Genomic DNA, 26,905 nt, shown 5'->3' with positions numbered 1-26,905 from the left:
AATACTAAGTCACACTGTGTTCCTTTACAGAGTGCAATTTTGGAGTCCTGGAAAAAACTGATTTAGGTATCTGTGTCTCAAATGTTTTATAGCTATATCTTCTCAAAATATTGTATTTTTTCTTTTTGTTCAAGGGATCTTTAGTTTGAGTAAGGAAGCCAAATATCTTATATCAGAGAATTTAGTAAATAGATACCATATGGAAAAATGAGAAAACATATTCCAAACTACTACTGTTAGTTTCAACTTTAGCAAATGGAAAAAAATTTTAAAAAAGGAAAAAAATTCTTAAGTCAGTGTCATGAATAATTATAGGAAGAAAACCCAAACTATTCTGTGATTAACAATGAGATAAATTCATAATCTTGAACCAACAATCTGTAAACCCTTTCATGTATAACTGGACCCACCCCCACAAACTCCATGTTGGTGAAAGCAGAGAAAAATAATTCTTTCTAGCATTACGGGAGAGACTTGTATCTGGCACTAAAACAGGGTTACAGCTTTGAGTTGTTATAGAAAGCAACTTCATGCTAAAATTTTTTGTCTTTTTTAATATTTTTTTCTTTTTAAATAGGGAGAGAACCCTGCTAACATCTACTTTCACATACCTAAAATTGCAACACCAAAGGGTGCAGGAGACACAGATACTGTGAATAAAGAAGTATAATATTCAAGTATATGAGGAAGTATCACAAATGGCCACAGAGAAATATATATATATTTATATCTATAATACTGTATCAAACAGATGGAAAGGGGGTGTGAAACTGGTAGTATGGACACGAATCTAGCCAATCAACTGACATTCTAATCAGACACTAGTCCACCCTAATGAAAGTGCATCATTCCTAAGAGATGCACTTTTACGCCACTTCCTCAACCAGAGCTCGAATGCTTTGCAACTATTTTTCAATTAGTTAAATAATTTATTGGATTGACATACTCTGATATAATTATCCAGGTCCCAAATGTTAATAACTTAATTGAATCTTTCTTCCCATTTATACAAAATAACACTTAAAAAAACCTTATTTCTTACATGTTCTTCCCTTCCTGCAATCAGACTCCTTGATTTAATTTAACCTGTAATAAGTTACAATGGGCAGTTTTTATTGTCTCACTCAGAAACAGAATAGTGAAATGAGCAGCTTGGATTTTAACAAGGCCTTTCGGAATGTGGTGGATAGCCTTCAGGCACATGAAAGGTAAAAATGCAATTTTTAAAGTAATAATACTCCATGCAAAACAGAGCAGAGCAAAAATAATTGTCCAATTGTACCCATGTAAAGCCAGTGTCTTCCTGTTGCAGATGGAAATCAGGTCAATTTCTGCATATGCTATTCGTTGTTTAAATATAAAATTGTAACAATTACTACAGTTTGGGGATGAGATTATTTATTTTATGGTTTTTAAAGAATGAATGTAACACCTGCTCAGAGCCCACTCCTGCCAAGAGCTCATGCCTAAATATTATTACTTCAATGCTAAATGAGAAATATTCACAAGCCCTGCTTAGCAAGTGCAGCAGTGACATCCTCAGCCAAAGTGGCAAGCTGAGGAGATTCAAGCAGGTTGATGCTTCCAGAAGAGGAGACGTTGCTGAGTCGTCGGGGCGATGCCACGCTGGATCTGCCTGGGGACTGCGTAATGATCTCAGCCCCATGGTCCACGCGGGCCTTGGCATGCTCTCTGAAGTTCAACTTTTGGCTGTCAATCTGTTTAAGACAAGCATCAGTCCTTGTTAACTCAAGCATCTTAACTAGCCCCTAGCTCTTTCTTTATGTCCCAGATTTGATATCAAAGTGACTTCTATTCAACTCTGTCATCCCCACTTCCTATTTGTCCAGGTTTTCAGTCTGGGACCTATTTTGGTAAAGAGTATTTCAGAAGAATTAAACAAAAAAAGACAAGATTTGCCTATGACCTTGTTTCTTACCTTGACATTACCACCTCCAGGTACATGGTGAGCATTATCAAGTGAACCAACTTTAGCTTGGGCCTTTTCTTTGAAATCCAGTTTTACACTCTCAATTTTCACACGTCCACCACCTATGAAAGGAGAAAGGCTTTTAAATGCCTTGCTAAAATTGTATCTTGTATTTAAGGTGACTATTTCCCAAACATGATTACAGTAGATATACCATTGCAAACCTCTACTATACCTCCAACCATAAATGTAAAAGGAATCGTTTAGAATTTCTAGTCCATACCATTTTCCCATACTATCCAAGATCATGACATCCTTCTTATACCACTATACGGAGTGCTTCACATATTAATATCTTTCTTCTTACCCATGTCTAAGCTAAGAAATCAGAGGGGATTTTCTTTTTGGTATAGTGAAAACTCCAAAAAAAAAAAAAATGACAAAATGAAAATATTCTACTTGCATCCTTTTTAAAACTTGGAGCATTTAGTCTCTGATTTTTAAGGAAGCAAATTAAATTGAAATGAAACTCTTCTTTATTCTTCTTCATGGTAATGGGTCACTTATCCAAAGAAGTTCTAGGCTGAAAATGGAGCACATATGGGTAATATATTCATTTGTAAATTTTCAACATCGATAGATAACTTCACTGATGAAAGGAGTCAGGAGCTAAGTTGTTTATAACTAGTAAGCTTTAAGAGCTTTCCATTTTAATTAGTATAAGAAGTGACAGGAGATCTCTTTCTTGCACAAATGCCATAGAGCCAATTTGACACTGACCTTGATCTGATAATACTGAGATAGTTTGGGCCATGCCATTTCCCCTATTGCTAACTAGTCTGAAATGCTATGATCTGCTGATAGTCAGGGGGTGTGTTCCACCCTTCAGTGTGGTCTTCCCCAAGCTCTGCATGTCATAGACTTTCAAATGTAGGGGGTTCTTCTATACTGGGTAGATATTTGTTGTCCTTTAGCCTGTCCTTGACCACCTCTCAGTGCTGATGTTTTTGACCTGGGAAAGAAGCTGGATTAGGCTCTTCATTTACCGACTTCCACCTAAAAGATTTGCTTTCACCTTCATCAGAAACTTGATTTTCACCACATGCATCTTCTGGAAAGCTAGTGTTTGGCAATGTGACCCTCTACTATCATTGCATCTTACTTGGGATTTTGATTTGAAAAAATATCTGAGGGGCTCTATGGAAACATGAAAAAGATTTTTCAATTTTGGATTCTTGTTGCTCATGTATTCCTGTAGACCAAAGAAGGAAGTCTGTTAAGGCTTCAGAGGTCTCTTAAACCTTGTGGTGTTTTTTTCTTGCAATATCTGCATGTCCATGCTAATACTCAACTGCCTGGCCAGGGGCTTCTTGAAATTATATGGTATTAATAGATTACATTTTGGAGAAATGTCCATTTATTCTTTTCCTGAAGGCTTAGGAAATGTTATTTAACTCATGCTTCTAGAACACATGTAGTTATTCTTCCCTCAAAATATGCTTCATTTCATGCAGTATTATTCTTCTCATATTTTACCTGGCTACACAGTTCTCACTTGTTGGTTGCAATGAGATTAGCATGATTTATAATGATTCATAAGAACATATTTATCTTGGTTAGAGGCTACAGGATATTGGACTTTTAACTAGATGAGATCAACTTCTTTGGGATCTTATTTTTGTATTTTTTGGTAGCCTCTGATGGAAATCACTTTTGTAAGCTTTCTTTTCTGATTATATGCTAGGTCAATATAATCTTGTTAAAATTTTGCTGAACTCTCTTCTGAGGGGCAGAAAATAGGGTTGGGTATGCTTGTAGCTCCAACTCGGGCAGTACAAAGGCAATATATGTAACCAAAGCATTTGTACCCCTGTAATATTCTGAAATAAAACAAACGTAATATTGACCCGGAATATATTCAGAAAAGGAAGCTTGAGAAGTCTATTTCTGCTGAGGTCTCACTAGAAATTCTTATGCAACTGTTAGAGAAGCCCATTTGAATTCAGAGATCTATGTCTTTGGTTTTGGAGAATTCTGGCACCCACCAGGAACAGTAATTGTGAAAGACTATAATCTTTAACAAGCTTTATAAGTGAAGTTGAGAAGATATTTCAACTTGTGCCTCCAGGTACTGAATTATTTTCTCCTTAAGTATTCCACATTCCAAAGTCACTGTAAAAAGCTTGTTCTTGTCAAGGATCATCATGCTAACACTTCTCTATGAAGTTAGTCATTTGATTCAGTTATCATAGCAAAAGCTAGACTTAGAAATAGGTAGGAGTCCATGATAATAGTCTTTTATGACCAGTAAATCATACACAGAATATATCCTTATCTATATAAGATTTTTTCTGTGCATCCAGACCCTGGGTGAATTTGACCAACTGTATCCTTATTGTCTGGAATTAAATGTCTACTATTTTTCTTTTATATTCTGCAAGAAGATAGGCAGCATGGCCAAATATGTCAGCCATGTTGTTGACACAGCAGTACAAAGTCAATTAAGTGTTTGTAGGCTTCAGCTATAGATAGGAGAATTGTGAAGATGAGCAGTATGGGACCATGTCCCTGCTGCATCATGAATGATAGAGAAACTAATTCCATGGCAGCAGTTCTGAAACTGGTAATGAAGATTCCATATATGGAGTTTCTAACTGTTTGACTTGCTTTATGAATACCTTTTGACAAAATTAATTCTGATTTCTAGACATTTTCAAAGCATTTAACCATTTTGAAACTTATCTTACCTATCTTTGTTTTTCAACCAATAAATTCTTAATAATTATCTCCTGGCCAGAAATCTTATTCTACTTAATTTTTCTTACATCTTGTTTCTGTTCACATTTGAGACAATGATTAATGGAAATACCTATTACCTGGTTTATATGTGCAGATAGCAAACATAGATGGCTAAAACCAATTGCTTTCCTTTTGTCTTTCTGTAATTTAGTGAGATTTATGAATTACGTCAAAATATTTTCAAGAAAATTACAACTTTGACAGATATCCATTATTACATATCTATGGAGGTAGAATTTCACAAAAATATATGAAGCATGACACCCAGAAAAAAATGACTCATGTATGTTAGATTGACACTTTAAAGGGGGAAAAAACCCACAGCAAATATGAATATAAATTCTACTTTAGAGCATTAGTCCTATGAGATATTCTGAGGAAACAAAAAGAGTCCATGGTCAAGTAAGTTGGGGAAACATTGCATTCTGCTGGGGATTTACAATGCTTATTGACCTAATAAAGAATCTGAGAAATCCATCAGCTAAATAAATTTCTTCAGTTTTGCAAAGCACAATCCTTATTTTACATAATATAGAAAAACAAGTTTATGAAAAATAAACTTTGGGAATGCTGCTTTCAGTTGGAGTTATTATGTACGAATATATGATCCAATGTATTTGACAGACTACATATTTCAAAAGATCTCCAATAAGTATGTTGAGTACACAAAGATAAATGCATCTTATGTACCTTTAAACTTTAACCTGTTCTATAGGTAGCCTATTCATGGTAATTGGGTTCACTTATCCCAAATGAAAATGTCTTGAAATTTCTAACTTCGGTTTATATTAATAAAAACATGAGGTATCAGGATTTTGAAACATCCTTCCAATTAGGAATTTCACAACAACAACTTTGCTGTCAATTTTCTGAATACAATTCAACATTTCTCAAACTTGTAAAAATTATTTATTTACCTGGCCTGTGGCGGATATTCTTCAGAGAGCCACATTTGGATGTCACATGGCTTAGGTCTATTTTCTTGGTAACAATTTGGACCTATGTGAACCACATAAAACATGCTTAAAATATAAACATGGACAAAAGCCCAAGCTCACACATAAAATCTAGAAATATATCCAAACTCACAACATGCAACACCATATCCAGTAACCCAAATTGAAGTACACACACACACACACACACACAGGAAAACAAAATTCCCCATATGTTCTTCCACATGTTTGGAGGGGAAAGAAGGACCCAAGTGAAAGGAAATCCTGGAACAGAAGAGTTTATTAGTAGAAAGCAGATCATGCCACAAGAGGATAGAAACACTTGTATTAATAAGGCAAGCTTCCACTCAGAGAACTAAGCCACATCGTATTAAACCTTACAATAAGCAAAGAGCTAAGAAATGAGTTATTCTTTATAAAGTGATTTTTAAATGAAAGTGACCAATGTTGTTCATAGTTACCACAAGACCAACATTGCTTTAAGATACAAGAAGAAAGTTCTAGATGTACTTTCCTAAACTGTTATTAAATTGTCATATCTTGGCTAGATGAAATTTTTTTTGCACACCAAATTATAAAATGACAGCAACATTTTTTTCTTCTTTGTGTTTTATTGAAAATTTTTCCTCTCTCCGGATTCGAAGCAGTCTTCTCCAAGTGTGATTCATTGTCATCTGCATCAGAGTACACAGGAATTACTGAATCAGACATCGTGGGGATGGGGCCAGTGTATCTGCATATTTAAGCAAGTGATTCTTTTCTAGAGGAAAGTTTAAGACTATTATTTAGGGGCTTGGAAGCTCCCCTAAGGGGATCTTTAAGATCTTTAGCTATCCTAGTCTGTCCCTTTCCACTTAGGTGTTTTGACCAGCAGCACCTGCATTAGAGGACAGCAGGATCCAGCCTCTGATACTCTCAAGGTGATTACCAGGGCTGGATTGCTTCTGTGATAGTACCATGTGCTGTGCACTTACAGTCAGGGAAACAGGAAGGAGCTGTAACCATGTCAGTATGAAGACTGACCCTGAGGTTTAGCTCAGCATCCTTGAAGCAGCCCAGCAAATATCGCTTTGGACTTCCCATGACAGTGATTAGCTTTATGTTCAGTGAAGCTATTTTGATTATCAGGTGACAGGTCCTTGTAGAAAGCACTTACTTCTCTCTGTCTTCACTGCTTGACTCCATTTCTGCCCAGTTGAGGAGAAAGTAGCCACAAATTATTAATAGTAGACAGGTGAGGATTGTTAGTTCGATAATCCTGTATGTAACTTGAGTCACAGATTATCAGATCTTGTTTAGGTAACAGGATCTGTAGAACAGAGTCAGCCTGATTCATTTTTTAAAAGTTATTCTTATTTTATGAAGAACCATACTTCCTTTAGCTTGAGTTTGCCTGACCATTTCAATTCTGCCTCAATCACACTTAAGAAACATGGATTCATCTTTCCCTTCCTCTCAGAGGGTATTATTTACACTAAATGAAAGAGACAGGAAAAAAATTCCATCGAGATAAAGTGTATACTGGGACTTGAATCCTTTCACTTTGAATTATAGATGAATCATGCTTCACCAGTTCTGTGTTATTCTAAATGATATCCCAACTTTCATGAATAATGAACCACTGAAGATTGATAACATGCACTTCGGGTACTTAGAAGTATATCGGTTTTTGCCTCAAGGGTAATCTAAATGGAACTAGAAGTGTGTGTCCAGCTGACTTTTGCTGGGGAGTAGAGACAGTGTGAGGAAATACCTTGAAGACAAAGAGGACAGCAAACAAAGTTGGCAAGTGACGTGGATTTGCCATACCCCAGAAAACCATGGTGCATCTCATGGTTTTCTTTCCCAACTGAAAGTGAGAAATTTGCTAATGATCTACAGGGAGCGATGGGGAGCCCATCACTGAAAATGCAAGGCTGACACGCCATTGCACCAGGGGGACGAGTGGAACAGCAGCAAGAGGGAGAAGCGTGTTGGGAAGGAGGCAGGGAAGGAGACAGGGTGCCGGCTGTGCAGGTGACTCCACACAATCAGGACAGCTTTCTAGTAGAAGCTTCTACTTACATTTCCGCCCCCTGCAGAATGTTTGATGTTATCCTTGGAACCACATCTGGACTGAACTTTGCTAAAATCGATCTTCTTGTTTAAAATCCTAACCTAAAAGGAATGGGAGGTAACTTCACTATGCATTTTTCTTTCAAGATGCTGGGTATAGGGAACGAGAATGGGTAGCATCAGACTCCCTTCTACCTACATATTCATTTAAGAGAAAAACTAATACTGGAACTGAAGAGCAGTTCTACCATGTAAACATGAGCCCCCAGTCCTCTGCTCTCTCAAGGGCCAAATGCTAGAAAGCCTTAAGTATCCCAGCTGTACCTAGGTGCAATCAGAAAACAATTGGAGGGATTGAAAAATAAAAGTTGAATCATCTGTGCTAGGGAGGCTGCCAAGGCTGCAGGCAACTCTGGGACTCAGGTCCACTCTATGTAAGGTTCAATAGTAGTTACTACTAAATCTTGCTTAGCAGAGGATCTTAAAGGATATTCCAGCCACCCTCAAACCCCTACAGTGTCATCGCAATTATTAGTCACCTTGTACACTTCGCTGTTCTATTGGTCTACATTGCACAAGTGAGGTGCACAAATGGTCTGGCTGAATGCTGTAGGTCACAGTTCTCATTTATTTAGGGGAAGAACTCCTGGTTTCCCAGGAGGGTCAACAAAGAGACTCTGGGCCTGCTCTGCTAAAAAGGGCTTTACAATTCCCTTGCAGGTTTGACTCAGTGGTCTTCTGAAGGTCCCTTTCTGGCAACCACTCAAGAGCAGCCATTACTCATGGATGATCAGGTGAAAACATTCTTTCCATTTTTAGAGGTAAGAAAACCAAGGTCTACTGGTTAGAGGACTTGTGCTACATCATACAGACATGGTCTAGGCCTTGATTGGGTCCAGTAGATTTAAGGTTAGGTGTTTTATTTCTATTCTCAGGAAGTCAACCATTCATCTTGAAGACAATAGCAAATCCAGATCTGGAAAGACATAACTCTGGTGTAAAATAATGTACAAAGTCATAACTCTTATGAATTCTTTCATGTGTCTTTCGAACCTTGCATGTTTTGGAGGACAAATAAGCAATGTAAGCGTAGAAAGAAAGGTTTATTTTTGTTATTATTGTTATTACTATTTGTTCATTTGTTTTGTCTTACTGTGGCTACTACTACTCTTCCTACCCCCCTGCCTCTGCAATTGCTAAAGAGAAAAATCACATTTTCAGCGCTTTAGGGGACAGTTTATCCTTTTGTTAAAAATCTAAATAAATTTACCCTAGACACATAGCCATCTACAAGAATGTTAACACATCTCTTAGTATTTGCAAGAAAGAATCAAAAATTCAAAAGGACATTGATTTTGACTTTTTAACTAGGCAAAGCTTGGATAATGATGCTTGCCTAACATTGACAAGATAGCTTTTCCCTTGTAGGGAAATACCATTGACAGCTCTCATCAGCAACCCAAGGGAAGGGCCTCTTGTCAAAATTTGAATTCAGAAGACTGAATGATTGGGCTACTCTTTAGGGCATAATAAAGATTCAATTTAATCGGGGTGAGGGATATTACAGAGTCTATATCTAATGATTAGTGTAGTTATACTCTAAGAGTTTCATAGAAACTATACATGTGGATAGTTTTAAACCAATAAAGACTACATTTAAAACCTCATAGATAAATTATTTTCAGAAGGCAAATAATTTTGTCTATAGCTGTACCACCATGAATATGCCCAATCTCATCTGATCTCAGAAGCCAAACAGATTTGGTTAGTTCTTGGGTGGGAGAAAGCAAATAATTTTGATTTATTTTTTGTAATAATACTTTAAAATTATTCTTCATAGATATATAATTGTTTTGGCAAGAACATAGACTTCATGTGAGTCATTTTACTAATCTTTGAGGATATACAAGGTTTCATATTTTATGAATTTTAATTTGGAGATCAGTAGACTATCAATCAAGTGACTCACTGCCAAGTGATCAAAAACCAAACATTAAATCTGATTTGCTTGTTGCAAAAATGGAAATTCCAAATTTAGTTGCATAAATCTGTTTGACCTTAACATTTAATCAACTGTGTGACTATTTTTATGATTTCCAAAACAAATGATTCAATCCTAAAGGGTTCCAATGCCAGCATTTTTAAGAGATGATTTAGAATCTTAAAATCTACAACTTAAAAGCTGATTTCAGTTTTACCCAGGTTATCTAGAAAGTCACGGATTTTCCATTGAAACAAATAGCTGTCCTTTTTTTTTTTTTTTTTGAGACAGAGTCTCGCTCTGTTGCCCGGGCTAGAGTGAGTGCCGTGGCGTCAGCCTAGCTCACAGCAACCTCAAACTCCTGAGCTCAAGTGATCCTCCTGCCTCAGCCTCCCCAGTAGCTGGGACTACAGGCATGCGCCACCATGCCCAGCTAATTTTTTCTATATATTTTAGTTGTCCGGTTAATTTCTTTCTATTTTTAGTAGAGACGGGGGTCTCGCTCTTGCTCAGGCTGGTCTCGAACTCCTGAGCTCAAACGATCCGCCCGCCTCGGCCTCCCAGAGTGCTAGGATTACAGATGTGAGCCACCGCGCCCGGCGAAACAAATAGCTGTCCTTTTTCGATGGTAGACTCTCTCAATCTATGTCTGCTTAACCTATTATGTGAAGCAGACTTACATATCCATTAATAACATCCTTTACATGTTTTCATATTTCAAGAGCTTCATAGTATAATTTGTTTGTCTAAAATGAGGCAAATTATGACAGAATAAATGTAAGCAGCCCCTCCAGACCTTCATTTTCCATCTTGCTTAATGATTGGATAGAGAGAAACAAAACCACTTTGGACAGTGGGCACTTGACGCTTAGTAAGATTGACACTCTAGCTTGACAATTTGCACCCGAGCACCCACATAATCTATGTGATTCACATTTATGCCTTAGCAAAATTGCAAATTACTTCACACCAAAGGTCTCTGAGGTCATTTAAAAATAATTAACACCTTGGAGTTACTTCCACAAATAACAGCAGTCCTTAGAAACCATTTCATAAAATGGAAAAATGTAATAGCTGTCTGCTGTGAAGGGTAAGACCATATTCCAGGTTAGTTCTTTTATTGAAGAGTTGAGTTTTAACTCTCTGGGTTCTATGAATAGATCTATTGAGAAATAAGATGGTTTTGGGGAAAGAATTTTCAGTTTTAGAAAAACTTTCCTTTTCCTAAAAGGCTATGTCAAGAGAAATTTATTTTAATATCTTAGATATTGTTGAGAAAAAATATAACAAACTTTTATTTAACTTCTATTTAACAAATGAACTGAATTTCTATGCTTATGGTATGAAAAAAGTTTGAATAATCATTATCCAAGATTATCCCTAAATCACATTTTAATCTTTGTCAATTTATTTCAACCGAATTTTTTACTTGCTTTATTAATACATAATGGGGTGATTTGAAAGAGAGTGACAATCTTTTTTTCTGCATACTTCACAGTGGAAGTGAAAAATATTATATCAATCCACTGGTTCATCTTTCTAAAGCTCTGCCCTATTCAAAACTCCCCCAAAGTCACTATTTCTTATTAAATGCATCGAAACTTCTCAGTGAGGCCACCAGAGTGCTCAGCAACCCTGATTTTTGAGACTTCTCTTCTGCCATCCTCTTTATACTTTACATTTTGGCCAGACTATATTACATTCTAAACTTTAAAGGATTGCTTATATTTTCAAATTTATCCCCAGGCTTTCTTTATGTTATTAATATCTCTCTCCAGAATACCCCCATTCCAAGTTGAGTCCATAATTGATCATTCTTCAAGTCTCAGCCAATCAATATCCCCAGTGGGAGGTTGACAAAAAAGAATTTTAGTCTCATGGGTTCTTACGCAAGCATTGTGGATTTACTTGCAAAAACAGTTGAATTTTCATTCATATAAAGGTCAGATAACATGAAGAGTTGTGTAAGTATAGGTTAATGTCACTGAAAAATTAATAAGAATTATTTTATTTTAATTTTAACTAATTTTATTAACATTTATTCTTTCACTATGATAGAGAAGAACATTGCAGTTACTTTCTGGCTATTCCCTGCGTGACTCTAGTTGGATTTTATCATAACAGAATAACTGAAATGATCTACTACTCTACTCTCTCTTTGCAGATAAGTTTAATGTTCCTTTAGAGAAATTAACATTTTTTTCTCTAAAATGGGGTTGCTCTAGGAAAGGATAGGAAGACAAAATGTAGGATATGCCTGCAGGCAAGAACAAGTCTCTTTTACTAGTTAGTTGGAAATATGAAACAGTAAAATGAAAGAAAATACATTCTTAACAGACAATTTTTAGCAAAACAATTTATAAACCAGAGGCATTCATCCCAATGTCAACTTGAATTACTTGAGCAATGGGATTTTGATTTTTTTTTTAAATTTGACATTCTTTGATGCGCTTTCTTTATCAAAAGACCCACATGTCAGCTCAAGGTGAAGAAATATGAAGAGTAATTGGGATCCCAACATTTGGTTTCTGTCTAGACCCTCAGGCATCCTGCAGGTATGAACCTCAGTTGCAACATCATTTCTTTCTTCCTCCATCTGAAGCTGTCTCAGAAAGAATGCTTTTGTGAAAGGGTATTAGACAATGACTTCTCTTCAACCTTGCAGGGGATTAAGCTTCTTTGTGTTTTCATCATTTCTCAAGAGTGCTTAAAATTAAGCCCTCCTTTGTCCTTGTACTATAAAAAACACTTTTCTATCTCTCCCCAAACTATTTCCCATTCCATAACATTCAATTTAATAAAAACTATTTAGCTTCTGTAAAATCCTGAGGCATCATATATGAATACTAAAAGAAAAGAATGACTACCTTGGATATTATTGAAAATTAAAAGTTCTCTGGCACAGATGATGGTCTTCAAAAATTCATCTTTTAAAAATCTTGCACTCTGGATAAAACACATTCAGGTATGCAAACATTATAGTCCATTCAGAATTTTAATCAACCTTGCCTACTCTGAACAATAGCTTCTTTAAAATCCTTTATATCAAATATAAACAATAAATATATTTAAATATACATTTAAGTAGTAATAACTGTTTATGTTAAAATGCACAATTTCACAAAACTCCCCCCAAAAAGGTTAAGTTGGAAGGAGCAATTTTCCTGTGGAGGAAAATAGCCACATAGCACAGAAAGTAGAACCATACTGAAAAATTTAGGGGTGAGCAGATAATGCTGAAGAATTTGGAAGGAACTTTTTAGTATAGTAGACATTAATGATTTTAGTCAACTGACCTATTTTTAAAGATTTTTAAATGGTCTTCCAATGGGAGCTGGAAGAGACATTATGAGCACAACAGTCACTGTGATTCATGAAAATGAGCAAATAATGAGTTTTTTCAAATTCATAAACTATAATTCCTTGACATTAAATTTTTTTCTTTAGTTTAATTCTCAAGAAATTCTAAGGGACAGTGGACCAAGTCAGTGAAGAAAGTAATTTCCAAATAGTCTGCTGAATGATCTGAAATCAACCTGAGATTCAAGGTTTGTTCCCATGTCCTTACTTGGCTTGTGAATGAACAGCTTACAAAAAAGGGGGCTTGACAGAGCTCAACTTTGTAAACCCAAAGTAATATTTTCCCATAGTTTTTAATAATTAATATTTACTAAACCTAGCTCCAAAACATTTCATTACCCTACAAAAGACATTTGAATTGTAGCTGTAAGAGTCTATTGCATAAAGGCAGGGTCCCTGATCTTAAGGAGCTTTCATTTTAAGATAATGATGACTTTGATACCAAAAAACAAAAGAAAACAAACAAAAACCTTGTCAATATAATGTAATGCATTTCGCTGAATAGTTTTTCTTCATACTGGGTTGGCTGACGGTATTTTAATTTAGAACTTATTGTAGCCCTAAGGTGATGGTAAGAAATGGCCTGAAAAGAACTTAAAATTAAATGAGGGCAAGACACTAGGGGAGAGCATGAAACAAAACAAAACAAAAAGCCTCCTTTCTGCCTTGATTGTAGAGACCACGCCTCATTATCACCCATTCCCCTTTTGTCATTTAGCACCCAGCAGTCTTAGTAAATGCTTAATGAAAAAATAAATATGTGAATGAGAAGAAAATCTCATTCAATCTTTCTCTCTTAGCTTTATATTTTACAAATATTCTTATATGTTAATAGCATATGGACCTTTGCAGTAGTAACCATCAGAATTTCATATAATGGGGGAAAAATCCTGTTTCATTATAATTTACTAGTAGTCTCCAGAATTAATACTTAAGTATAAAATTGAAAGTAAACCATTCAATTAGCATGCAAAAGGCCTAAAAATGGTCAGAAGATAATGCCTAAAACTTAATAATAAATACAAAAAAGACTCCTCTCTACATTTCACTAATTTAATTCCATCCTTCCTCCCTCGCTATTGCTCCATCTTCCCTAATTACATTCCTCTTCTATTTCAGAGACACTGATCTTTTACTCAACTTCAGCTTGCCCTTTGTGGCAAAACCACATGAATTCTATTAAAATACCTAAACAAAAGTTTTTTGAGGACCTATAATGCAAAAACACTATCATACTCTAAGTAGAATCACGCTTTTAAGAGCTTTAAACTAAACGAAATGGTGTTATATACAAGAGCAAGTATTATTTTCTTGCTTCTGTTCTAAAAATAAGAAACCTGAGGACCAGAAAGATAAGTACTTAAGGTCACACAATACTTTAATAGAAGAGCTGGACCAAAAACTCAGGTCTTAAACCCTGGGCCAATATTTTTTTGACCAAAATTCATTGTGGTCTAAACATAGGAAGTTTCTTTGGGTAATAATTGTTATGGAATAAGGCATTCACAATCATTCAACAATGTCACTGGAAAGAATGCATCTCTCCATGAATGTGGTACACTACATTCACTCAGTTTTCACTGAATAAATATTTATTGGGCATCTGTTATGTGTATGACCCTGAGCACAATATGGACCTTGTCTCTGATTTCATGGAGCTTATGGTCTATTAGTTGAGATAAGATAGACATTAAGTATCTAATTATACAATGGAATGTTCAATGACAAACACGGTGAGAAGGTTTGGCTACAGAATACAGAGTAGACCAGGTGGAGCGAAGAACAGGTGGGGAGATCAGTTCACAATTAACTGTTGCAGTGATATCAACAAAAGATAATGTATCCTGTGCTTTGGTAGGATAGGACAGACTAAGAGATATGGGCAGATTTAAGAGCTATTCAGGTTACAAACCCATTAGCACTTAAAGATGGCCAGGATATTGGACAAAAGGAAGGGAGATGAAAGACAACTCAAGAGTTCTGGTTTAGCAACATTAAAGTCCTGTTATTTGAATAGCTGTAATGATGCTAAAATAATGTCGTGTGAACTTTCTACTCAAAGGTCTATGTGGCATCAGTCACACTGACATCCCTGCTGTTCCTAGAGCTTGCTAGGCTTGCTTCTACCTTAGGGCCTTTGCATGTATAGTTTCCTGTGCCTGAAATACTCATTCCCTGGTTATTTATAGTTCTTTACTTCCTTGGAGTAAGGGAGGATTTTCTATTCAAATATCACCTTCTCAGGCATTTCCTAGCAACCCTATCAGAAATACAATTTCCTTCAACATATCCTAAGTCTCCTCATCTTAATTTTTTTCCCTTATACTTAGCATATTTTAACATATTTTTATATCACCACTTTTTTTGCTTGCCATTCTTCCCAGAATGTAAATTCCATGAAGGCAAGAATTTCAGAAATTTTTGTCTGTTTTGTTCATTGTTACATACTCCCAGTACCTAGCACATAGCATGGTACATAGGGCATAATAAATATTTGTTGAGTAAATGATTAAGTAAATGAATGTAAAAGTTTGAGTTTCTGGAATTATCAAAGAAATAGACAACTCTCTATTATTTTTAACATTCCAAGGTTGATACTAGAATTAATATCTTATAATTATCCTTGATATTATCTATAGAAATTCAAAAGTTAGCTAACTAGACTCTATTTTAAAATCTTAAATTTTAAAATTAAAACAATAATCTGTCAGTTGCAGGAAAAAAATGATAAAAATGCAATATCACTTTACAAATTTAATGTAGTATATTAATATAACATATTTTAATAGTGTATCATATAACACATTATTTGCATTATTTTGTAAAAAATATTATAAAAGTTCAGAAGCTCCAAATTTCAACCCTGATGTGATAAAAACCTTGGCATGGAAGGCATTGTTTAATAAAATTACCATTTTCATATTATGTAACAAAAGTTAAACAAGAAATATTAAGGTATATAAAGTTATATACTTGGTAGATAAGTGATTAATTATTCATTAAATATAAATTACAGACTCTGACTTTAGAGCTCAGCTATTAAAGGATGATATTAAAAGTTCCATATGGAAGATGTGGGTAACGTGAAAACACCTGTTTACTATTCTGTGAAAATGTGAGGGCTGGACTAGAAGGAGATGAATATTTCTGACTTCCAATATCCTTTAATTCAAAGGATCCATATAGAAGTGAGAGATAGAAACTAGATTGCTTTATTTCTAAAATGTGATGATATGCTTCTAATCTAATGGATTTATCTAAATAAATTTTTTTAAAAAGATGCTAGGGCAACATTGACTGGGAAAGTAATACACTGACAAATTCTACAAGGTTCTTTATATAAAAGATGAGTACTGCTCTTTCTTTAAACAGGAATGACTTGCTTGAAGATGCCACCATCTTTAGCCTCACTGACCTGAAAATGGCTGACTATAATCATGAAGGAAGCAAGAGCGCATAATTTCCAAGGCAATCAATCAAATCCACAGACATGGCCTTGCAGAGATCGAGATCTCACTAACCACTCTATCCAATAAGAAGTAAACGAAAAGATCTCTGTGAAACTGTTTCATCAGTAACTTTCAACTATTACAAGGGCATATGTAATAACTTGTGTTTTCTAAAAGGCAAAAGATTTATACGCTCTGAAGAGAAATGAGAGTATAACTTGTGCTTTTTAAACTAATCTTCATAAGGCCAATGGAGAAAAAATGAGAAATCTGTCAAAAACATATAGGAATATTCCATGTAAATCAAAGTACCTATAAAAAAATCCCGATTCATAGATAAAAAAGGTAAAAAGCACCATTCAATGAGTTGTTGCTTAAATTTTTTTATGCTACGTGTTTAGAGAAATTGTTTATTTTTCTATCTCTGTTTAATTCAAGCAGCCCAGCTGTGTTCTTACAAAACTAATATTATTTATTCTAAAATTTAGATTTAATGTAGATTGGGGAGCTAACTACATAGAGTAGTTTCAAATTAATACACTTCATAAGACAGTTCTACCTATGCTTTGAGTTAAATGCACGAATCTCATTATCTGTAGTGAATCCAGGATTGCATATATTCTTTCCAGTAGAATGAATTTGTGTTTCAGTTGGAAAGATTAACTTCATTGCTTTCTGTAAAGGTTCTCATACCTTTAACTAGTGTATCTATTCCATTAGGCATTGATTTGCCTCGCTGACCTGAACCACTGAGCTGAGCCTCTCTGCCAACAGAAAATTAGACTTAGACAGAAGAGATAACGGCTATAAGCACAAAATCGATACATACAGAAGAGCAATAAATGTTCGAATAGGGAGCAAATAATAAAGTTCCCCAAGTTGGGGAGTTATTTAGGCCCCAAAACACAAGAGTTTCCACTCCCATTCTTAGTGATTACACAAATTTTAAAACAATAATGAAGATTTCGAAATTAATCATTTACACACAACCTAACCACTTCAAGTTTTACCACCATAGAGCCTGTGCAGAGGAACCGAATTAAAGTTACATCTTCAAATTTTCTCCTATCTTCCCTGTTAAGAATTGTATGAACTTGTCTCTCAATACTTAGAGACCACATATCACTATTACAGGAAGCTCCTGAAGCTATTGTCCTGTCCTTTTCAATGATACTAGGTTGGCCACTAATCATTCAAATGTCCTAGGTAATCAATTTACAATTGGGGACAACATGTTAGTTGCTTCAATTTTTTCAACAGTGTGCATTTATAGATATTCAATCAGATAATAAGGGACTTTAACATATCATCTTCATAATTTCTAAGAAACCGTAACACAAAACTTTTTTCCAATCATTCTATAAAGTGGGAACTCTATAGAGTCAAAACCTCCCCTCACTCCCTGTATCTGAGATCATGCACTGTAAAGAGGCTTTTAAGGATAGTGCTGAAGTGTTGAGTAATATATTTTTCTTACGAAGACAGTTCAATTGCAATGCATATCAATTTTCCAATTCATTTTACCCTCCAATTTAAATGCATTTATATCATCTATCACAAAATAGAAGGCAAATATCGTCCATCTGTTTCTTATCTTGGTGAGGAAATATCTCTTGCTTCTGCAAAAAAGTTACTTCATAACTCCACTGTTATGGACTTTTTCCAAGTCATCTGATGCTGAGACAGAATAATTTTGCAACAAGTTAACACTTGCCTGATGAAAAAAGAGATTTTCTTCAAATGATACTGTGATTTTGAGGCTTTTTTTGTTCTTTCTGTAATTTTTGTGTCATATGTCTTTATTAGTCCTTAACTATCAAAATCTCTAGAGATGTTTGAGTTCAGCTCAACAGAGTAAGACACTTTTATACCAATTTTATGAATTACCAAATGTAGTAGAAATCAATTAAAATCAAGCATAAAAATACTCACAACTAGATATGATAAAGAAGTAGAAAAAGAAAATAGATATTTTTGTATATATGGATTGGTTTAATCGTAGAGAGTCCTGCAAGGCTGAGGCTAAAACCACTCTTTTTGCTTCTCTACCTTAAGGAGTCTTTTGAACAAAATCACATATTGTTAAACTTCTATGTCAAATTATAACAGTAACTTTTCCCTTTTTATTACATTTTCTTTTTAGTTTTAATACAATATCATCTTGGAGATAATTTATATTTCCTTTTGATTCTAATAAGAAATAGAGTCTTTTAAGTACCAATATTTTCTACAAAATAAGCAAGTAAAGCCCACATTTTGTTCTAGAGAATATTAGGACATGGGGGATATTTATAAAAAGAGAATTGATTTTTAAATATATATCATAGTTACTCTATTTTAAGGGCTATCTCATCACAAGCTAAAATGAAGAAGTTTCTAATTGGTACTAAATTGATTTTACTCAACTTACTCCTTTAAATTATTTATGTATAAATATAAAAATAATGCAACATTTAGGGGATATTTCCAAAAGGCCCCAAATATTTCCTTCTCTTGGATGTGCAAAATTCTGATGAATGCAAGAATAGCTCGAGTCTTTTGGAATTTAGTTTGAAGCTTAAATTTGGTAGAATTTTGATTTTCTGTTTTTGCTTTAAAAAGTTCTTTCATAAGTGGGTTTTATCTGAAAAAAGTTTCTTAAAGCTCATATTTTTGATAATGTCTTTCTACAAAAAGCATCTCTCTAAGACTATATTATTATAGGAGGTTATAGTTGTTCTAAAAAGGGCATATTGATCTCTCCCTTACTGCCCCATTGGTTAGTTTTTCAACTCCTTGGGCTTTCTTGAACAGAATCCTGAGACAGCAAAGAAGTTTGTTGCTAAAGGAAGGAGCAATATTGGATTTTTGTTTCAACGGTGAGTAGGAGTACTTCATAGCTTTACATTTTGGCAAGATCTTTCTTCTAAACCTGCCTGAAAATAGATTTTCTTTGGCACAAAGGAGGAATATCAGAAATCAGTGACAGAAAATATGAGAAAAGAAAAAGAATGGCAGAAAAAATATTGAGTTTAAAAAAAAAAGGCTTTTGTGGAATATTGAAAGGGCATTACAAGTTTGCTCATGTATAAACTTACTGCTTTCATCCCTTCTTTCAAGAATGGATGTATTCTTTTATCTCTTCAATCATAGAAGTTGAACTATTTTGTATGCAGATCAATCTTATAAGGGAAATATTAAATAATATTTGCACAATTTCCTTCCAGGCTAATTGCTTTGTCCAAACATATAGTATATAAGCAAGGTTCAGATCAAGACAGAACTCAAGGACTCCTGCTTGCAAAAGATATGGATGTTTGCTCTGGAGTTGAAGTTAAAAGTTAATAAGTGAATTCAGTTGATAAGTACACTAAAAGCCCAGACTTCACCACTATATAAATCATTCATGTAACCAAAAACCACTTGTACCCCTAAATCTATTGAAATAAAAAAAGTTAGTAAATGAGCTTTACTAATAACTCTATTCAGTACAATTAATCTTAAGCAGAAGTTTAAAGGCTACAATTTTATTCATCAGAATCCGACAGAGCTGCCTATTATCGACATGAATGCCCACTCTTTACAATGCTTGGTCAATAGTAGACAAAGGAGAAACTTGATGAAGCAAACTCATATTTTGGAGTGAACATGAGGAAATGGTAGAAAACGTCATAGGAAATCCTTGGGAAGGAGATAAAATTGGAATCACTAAAAGACAGCCAAATGAGCTAATGGTCAGAATATAAAACAGAAAACTCAAATTTATATCAGAAATGTAACTTTAGTCCCTTAAGTTAAAGTCCACAAAACAATAGAGATACATTCAGAAAACATCTGTTAATCAACTAAAAGTTTCTCCTATATGGTTAAATCAAATTTTTTCCAATAATAACCGGAACGAATGGACACATTATATTATTTTCATTATATTTTATGGGGTAGCTTCAAATAAAGTCCAAATTCTTAGCATTAAATTGAAACCAGTAACTCTTTAACACCTCTACCTCCCTTTTAAGAACCGTTAGTTTACAATATGAGGAAGGCAACATAATAATTAATGAGACTTCATTTCTGGCAGCAAATATGTGTTCATGTCATTCTTACCTGCCCCCCCTTAGGTTGGTATTTGATGTTGTCTGTCGATCCGATTTTGGATTTGACATTCTTCAGATCTGGCAGCGGTTGGTTAATAAGCCGAAGCTGCTTGGGAGTGGCGGGAGATTTTGGAGGAGTACGTATGATGGCGACTTTCTTCTCGCTGGGCACCAAGATGGCAGATTTGGGGGTTCCTGGTGTGTGAGGGGTCCTGGGATAGCTAGGGGTTCCAGGAGTGCCTGGTGTGCGTGAAGAATAACTTGGTGGGGTGCCAGGAGTGATGGCAGTTGATCCAGGAGTAGTGGGCGTTGAGGTGCCACTTTTTCCTGCTCTGCGAATTGGCTCTGACCCTATATTAACAGACATGGTCAAAATCAAACCACAGCATCAGAAGGTTCTCCTGAAAACATGTCTCTTCCCTAGATTGTTAGAATCATATTATGTTTACTTTCTAAGGCATTTAGAAATATGTACAAATTATTACAGTAATGCTCAAAAAGGTGAGAGCCTCCTTTCTTTAGGTTCATAACCTAGAGAAATTCTTTTGAACATGTGTTGCCATCAACACAAAGATAAAACCTGATTTTTCCTGATTTATTCTCTTTAATTTTTATTAGGAATGTGTCCAAAATCATTGTCTACTTGTGTAATCATTAAGGCATATGGATCTGCCTCTAGTTGGAAAAAGCATCTGTATTTAATATTGTATGTGGACCCACAGTTAATGAAGATTCCTTGAATAATATGTGGATCATTCATTCTTCTATGTAGTAAATTCATTCTGAGGTCCAGGCGAACATACAACATAGAACCATTATTTAGATCATATGGTTTTGGTCTGTGTAGAAAGGTATTTATTGAATCATGTTTCAATATTACTGCCTTAGCTTATATTGAGGAACAGTGTGAGTTGCAGATGTGTTTAACGTAAGCCGTTAGACATTATTCTACTATATCTTGTATTCCCTTTATAAGGAAACTTATCTCAGTGCTTTAAGGCAAAAAAAGTCTCTTTCTTTCTTTAGAATATTGGGATGTCCTAATAATATATTCCTGGAGAACTTTGCACCTGATTGTGTTTTTTCCTCTGTTTTAATCACTGGTTTGGCAGTTTACAGTTAAATTCATAATCTTGCACTATTAATTATTTAGGATCTTCTGAGATGTATTTCTTTGCCTCAGATTAAGCTCAGCCTCGTTTGATTATTTCACCCCGTTTTCCTGTACTATGTTTCTCTTGTATTATCTTTCTGAATGTGTTTTGAATGACATTTCAAATGCTTTTCTGAAAGAATTGTGTAAATAAGAATACAACACGTAGATTTCAAAGCACTTTTGTAAATACCAAACAATTGATAATCAAACAAACATGCACAATATAGTAGTTAAGGGCAGCTCTTATTATTGCTAATTAAGAAATGAGAATATTGACACTTATTTACCCAGATGCTGCTTAATTCTAAGCCAGATGTAACATTTAACTTCTGAGAATTTACATTTTTTTTAAAGCACTCACATTTCATTTACAACTTTTATGGGAAAGGCATAATTTTAATTTTTTACTGTTGAATATGTATACTTTGTAAAATCAATGAATCTTCTGAAATTACGTAGAGGATAAACCTATAACTTGACTTTAAAATCATTAAAGTGAAAGGAATCTTAGAGGTCATCTAACTCAATTGCTCATCAGTGCAGGAAATTCTTTCTGAGAAGGGGACATTTAGTCTTTGCTTAACTATTTACAAAGAGTGAGCCTAAGAGAGTTTCTTAGATAATTGTGACTACAGACATTGTAAATGGGTACATTAGCTTAGGTTCAATCTCCTGGAGAAACAAAACAATTTTACCTCTTTTAGTGAACAGTTTTCATGTATCAAATAAAGGTACTCTGTGCCCTTTTGCTCTAAATTTGAAGCAAGAGAGGAAATATAGTCTTAGAAAAATAACTTTATCTCAATCTTAGTAGATAATAAGGTGGTATGTTCCCATTTCCTCTATAAATTGTTTTGACTCAAATAGCTATTTTGGAACCATCTATAGTCTGGATTTTCTGATGCTTAGTACAAATATAATCTATTCTTCATGCATATTTTATTTAGAAAAATTAAAATACAAATATACAATATACAATATACAAAAATATACAAATATACAATAAGCTTTATTACACTTACAGGATTTTTAAAAAAATGATTAAAAAGAAATCAAACCAAAATAGACCTACTGGTGGTCCTTCGTGCTGAAGAGGAGATGGAACTATTGAGAGAGAAGGAATTCTCATCTCTGTCTCCTGACACACCTCGGCGAGGAGGAAGAATGGAGGAAGGTCTCGGGAGAGAAGAGCGCTTTTCTGGGCTCTTGGTTACTCCATCCTGATTGGGGAAAACAAAAGAACTTTGAGTTCTTGTGAATCTTTATTTTAATTATATGAAATTATTACATTGCTCTAGCTATTTTTCCTTCTGTGCTGGTAGATGAATTTCTTTTAATACACAGTACTGAATTTCATACACTTACAAGCATTTCTGCTTTATGACTTAGAACGAGTTCATATTTGCCTAGAAGTTTTATATAAATATGTTATCTTGGAGTTAGTCCTCATAATTAATTGTGAAGTTCAAGTTCTAAATGATAATATGGGTAAAATGAATTTACTCAAGCAAAATCTCCAGCAAATTACTAATTTGACTAAAAATCTTTACTAGCATGATAATTTATTAATCAGAAAACACTGACAATAACTCATTGCATGCATATTTCTAACAATGACCGCTTCCATATATTGAGCACTTATGCGACAAGAACACTATGCACTTTATATCCATTTATGATTTGATTTTCATCACAAAATATTATGCACATTTTAAAGCTGAAGGAACAGGTTTAATGAGCTTATGTAGTTTTTTTCAAGGTCACTGTGTTGGTAGGTGGCAGAGGTAGTTTGAAACCACGATATATTTGATGTTGAGTCTAAATTGCTTTTATATTGTACCCAATATAATTTGTTATTATACTGTACAATACTATATATATCATATGTAATAGAATATATTTTGTTTTGTTAGTTTTTATTTGATATTTTATAAGATAGTCAAATAATAAGTTAATGGATACTATATCTAGAAAAAGACATTTTCTTTTTTTTAAATTAGGTAGACTGTCTATCAAAATTTTCCATTTGTATTTGTTTATAACAGGTCTATTTTTTATCTGTCAAATAAGTTAGAATTTAAAGTCCTTGCTTTCATACATTTCCTGAATTGTGTCCTATAACCTTCTCCCAAATTATATAAACTACATTCCTTTCTGCACCTTGTATTGAGCTGCTGCCTTACCTTGTTCCCTGATTCTGAGTGTGGCAAACGGTCTGTGGAGCCTGCTGAAGTGGGCTGTACTAAAAAACTGTCAGAAAATGTAGCCCTTTTAGTCGTGCTAGGGCAGGCTGAGCTGTATCTTGGGGACTTTGTGCTACCCTGTAAAGCAGGAATCTTTGACAAAGTAGAATTCTAGCCATGAAAGAAAACAAACAAAAGCACAAAATAAACCAAACTATGAAGTAAAAAGAAAATTAAAAAGTATAAACATATAAGAAATTAAATGTTCCTTACTAAGAACACATGATAATGGTTATAATCAATGATAGAGATGTATATATAGCTGAGAACAACAGATATTCATTCAACAACCTTTTGAGCTGGAACTAAACAATACTCACATAAAAATGTCTGCTATACACAAAAACAAAAATACTGCTAAACCACTTGACTTTATATTAATCAGGTCTAGAACAGATATCCATGTTACTTGCTCTCCTTTGCTTCCAAATGTTGTGACTGTTTATGTCTGGTACATAGTGAAGATACAATGAATAAGTTTTAAATAAATGATGAGTGAATGAATGGATGGGCAGAAGGATAAAAAAGAATAATATTGTTTAGATGTGGAGGCATTGGCTTTGTGAAATTCTGAGATCAAAGCAAGTCTTTCTCTCTCTTTTTAAATAAAATAATCGTTAAGATAGAAAGAATATTACAAATAGTAATTAACAAAACTATTTTGCTGGTTTAAAAGATAATGCTAAGTGTCTAAATTTTGGTTTTTATAGATGATTTTATATATAGTTCTCTCATTTAATGAGAATATTGATAAAAGATTCCTTATGGATTCTATGTATATGGTCTCTAATTAATCTGTAATATAAGCCATACAAAGATATCACATTTGGAAAATATCTTTCTATATCCAGTGTGTTGGAATTGTTCCTCTAATAAACATAAGCTTTGAGGTGTACGTATAATCTACATCTTGATCATGTTTCAAGAACTTTAGAACGAGGAACATTTGAAGCCTAATAATGGAAAATTTTGTTTAAAGATTAAGAAAATTTATTTTCAGATAATCTACATTGATTTCATCAGAAAAATTGCGGAGTTTATATATAATGAGTTCCTCTTATGAGTAAAACACATATTGGGGACTAAGTTATACCATAGAATTAATAACATTTTTGTGCACAGACTATAGTCTGTATGATATGTTATAAATCCTAAAATGGACAGTCAGCACAGAAGAGATTTCCCATAAAAATCATGAGATTTAATTTATAGGTGTTGATAACACCTGGGGAGAATGTTTGCAAGTATAATTGGGTTGGATGTATGGCTTTTGGAGAAAGCTATGCTGGCAAGCCACATCTCATGGGAGACTGTTAAAAATACAGACAAGTATGACAGAGCCAAGAAGATTATTATCTTCAAATAATTAATTTGACTTAGCTGTTGCAAAAATAGCAGATAAAACTGAGATTTTTTTATGTCAAGTTTTAACCTTTGTAGCCACAACAGAGACATAAGCATTTATAGTTTGTTTTACAGACCCAGTACCTTCAGTAGAAAATGTAATTGGGTTGGCATAAGTCATTTTTTTTAATTGATCCTATTCACAAAAGAGTGAATTTCAAAAATGTGATATAGAAACAAAAATGAAATGATTGGATTGACTCTACATTAAGAGAGACAACTATTAATGCTAAACAAACAAACATCAACAGAAACCCAAATGAAATGCACGAGTATGTGTAGGTCAGGTTCATAATAAAGAGCAATTGACTATTCAGAGAACTGTTCTCATGTATGTAGGGATTATCAGAGATAAGTCAAATAAGAGTTAATCTTGGGGTTTAAGGAAACTTACAGGATGAGGATGAGGTATTAGGAAGGAAAAAAGAGGGTAACACATGAAAAATAGTTGGAAAGAATGATGGACAAATTTCTTCAGAAAGATGACATGGACATTTAAAAGGAAAAAAAGTTAGTTTTGTGTCAGGCGATGCATATGGTTTCTGTCCCAAGTGTAAGCATTAAATGCTGATTCCGTTGAGTTACTCAAAGACCGGGGGACTTAAAAATTTTCTAAAGGTTTTCCAAATAATGTTCACTTAAAAATTCTTTTCCAAAAGAGGGAAAGTTCAGACTTATTTTCTATGTCTGTGCTTAAAAACTTCCACCATTCAAATAATTAAAATAATAACTAATGACTATCACTATTTATTGGATGAATGCTATGTTCTAGGCATTATACTGTATACTGCTCTATAAAATTACTAGATTTAATTTTCACAACTCACTTATTATATAAGAATTTCTCCTTCACTTTATCTTTAGAAATTTAAAACACTGGAAGAAAAAGGTCCTATAGCTAATAGATGTTCAAGATTTGGACATGTTCTGTTTCATAACCCTGATTTTAACCACCACAACTCACTAGTTCTCCATCAGAAACAGAGGTAAAGAGATATAGATCTTGAAATCACATTGTGCTTAAAATAAAGCCTAATATTAATATTTATCAACGCAATAAACTCTATTGCTCGCCATATGTTCTGGAATATGTCTGAAAACACATGAAAATCAATTATCTTCCTTTATCAACGTAAAAGCCCTCAGAGTTCAAGATGATATCAAAGGTTTGGCTGTCATTGGAAATGAATCATTATTTTTCACAATAAATAAAGGCAGAAGTCTAAAATTTTATTCATTTTGAGAAACTAAACTAAGAATTGTGATTTATATATAATGTATGATTGCTGAGATCGAGAATATTGTGATAAGCTAGTAATCAATATCATTCAAATTATCTGTTGGAATTTGGGATTTTTATTAGTAGTCATTTAATTTTTTTCTTTCAATCATAAAGGGGTAAACATAATTCCTGTTGGCTTTGGTCTTTAAAATGTGGTTAATAATATAAAAATAAAACTCACAAAAGAAGAAATAGAAAAAGTTTGTAAACATATGAA

The 26,905-nt window shown here is 34.0% G+C and overlaps 1 protein-coding gene across 4 annotated transcripts in view; it reads right to left on the bottom strand.

Moving 5' to 3' along the window:
• Positions 1-1,388: 1,388 nt before the first annotated feature.
• Positions 1,389-26,905, bottom strand: part of MAP2 (microtubule-associated protein 2) — a 93,376-nt gene continuing 67,859 nt past the window's right edge. Inside the window, exons 5-11 of one of the 4 annotated variants that reach the window (XM_012661243.1) lie at positions 23,943-24,113; positions 22,832-22,979; positions 20,614-20,954; positions 7,750-7,842; positions 5,647-5,728; positions 1,940-2,052; positions 1,389-1,718 (exon numbers count right to left, since the gene is read on the bottom strand). In XM_012661243.1, coding sequence (XP_012516697.1) covers positions 1,503-1,718; positions 1,940-2,052; positions 5,647-5,728; positions 7,750-7,842; positions 20,614-20,954; positions 22,832-22,979; positions 23,943-24,113 — 1,164 coding nt within the window. In that variant the 3' untranslated portion in view covers positions 1,389-1,502. The remainder of the gene's footprint in view (positions 1,719-1,939; positions 2,053-5,646; positions 5,729-7,749; positions 7,843-20,613; positions 20,955-22,831; positions 22,980-23,942; positions 24,114-26,905) is intronic. The other 3 variants (XM_012661244.1, XM_012661241.1, XM_012661242.1) reach the window with 3 other exon arrangements.

Source organism: Propithecus coquereli, unplaced genomic scaffold (assembly GCF_000956105.1).
Source record: "Propithecus coquereli isolate 6110/MARCELLA unplaced genomic scaffold, Pcoq_1.0 Scaffold70, whole genome shotgun sequence".
NCBI classification, from domain to species: domain Eukaryota; kingdom Metazoa; phylum Chordata; class Mammalia; order Primates; family Indriidae; genus Propithecus; species Propithecus coquereli.
The sequence above is the reverse complement of the archived record's forward strand: the minus strand, read 5'-3'. Positions and strand labels throughout refer to the sequence as shown.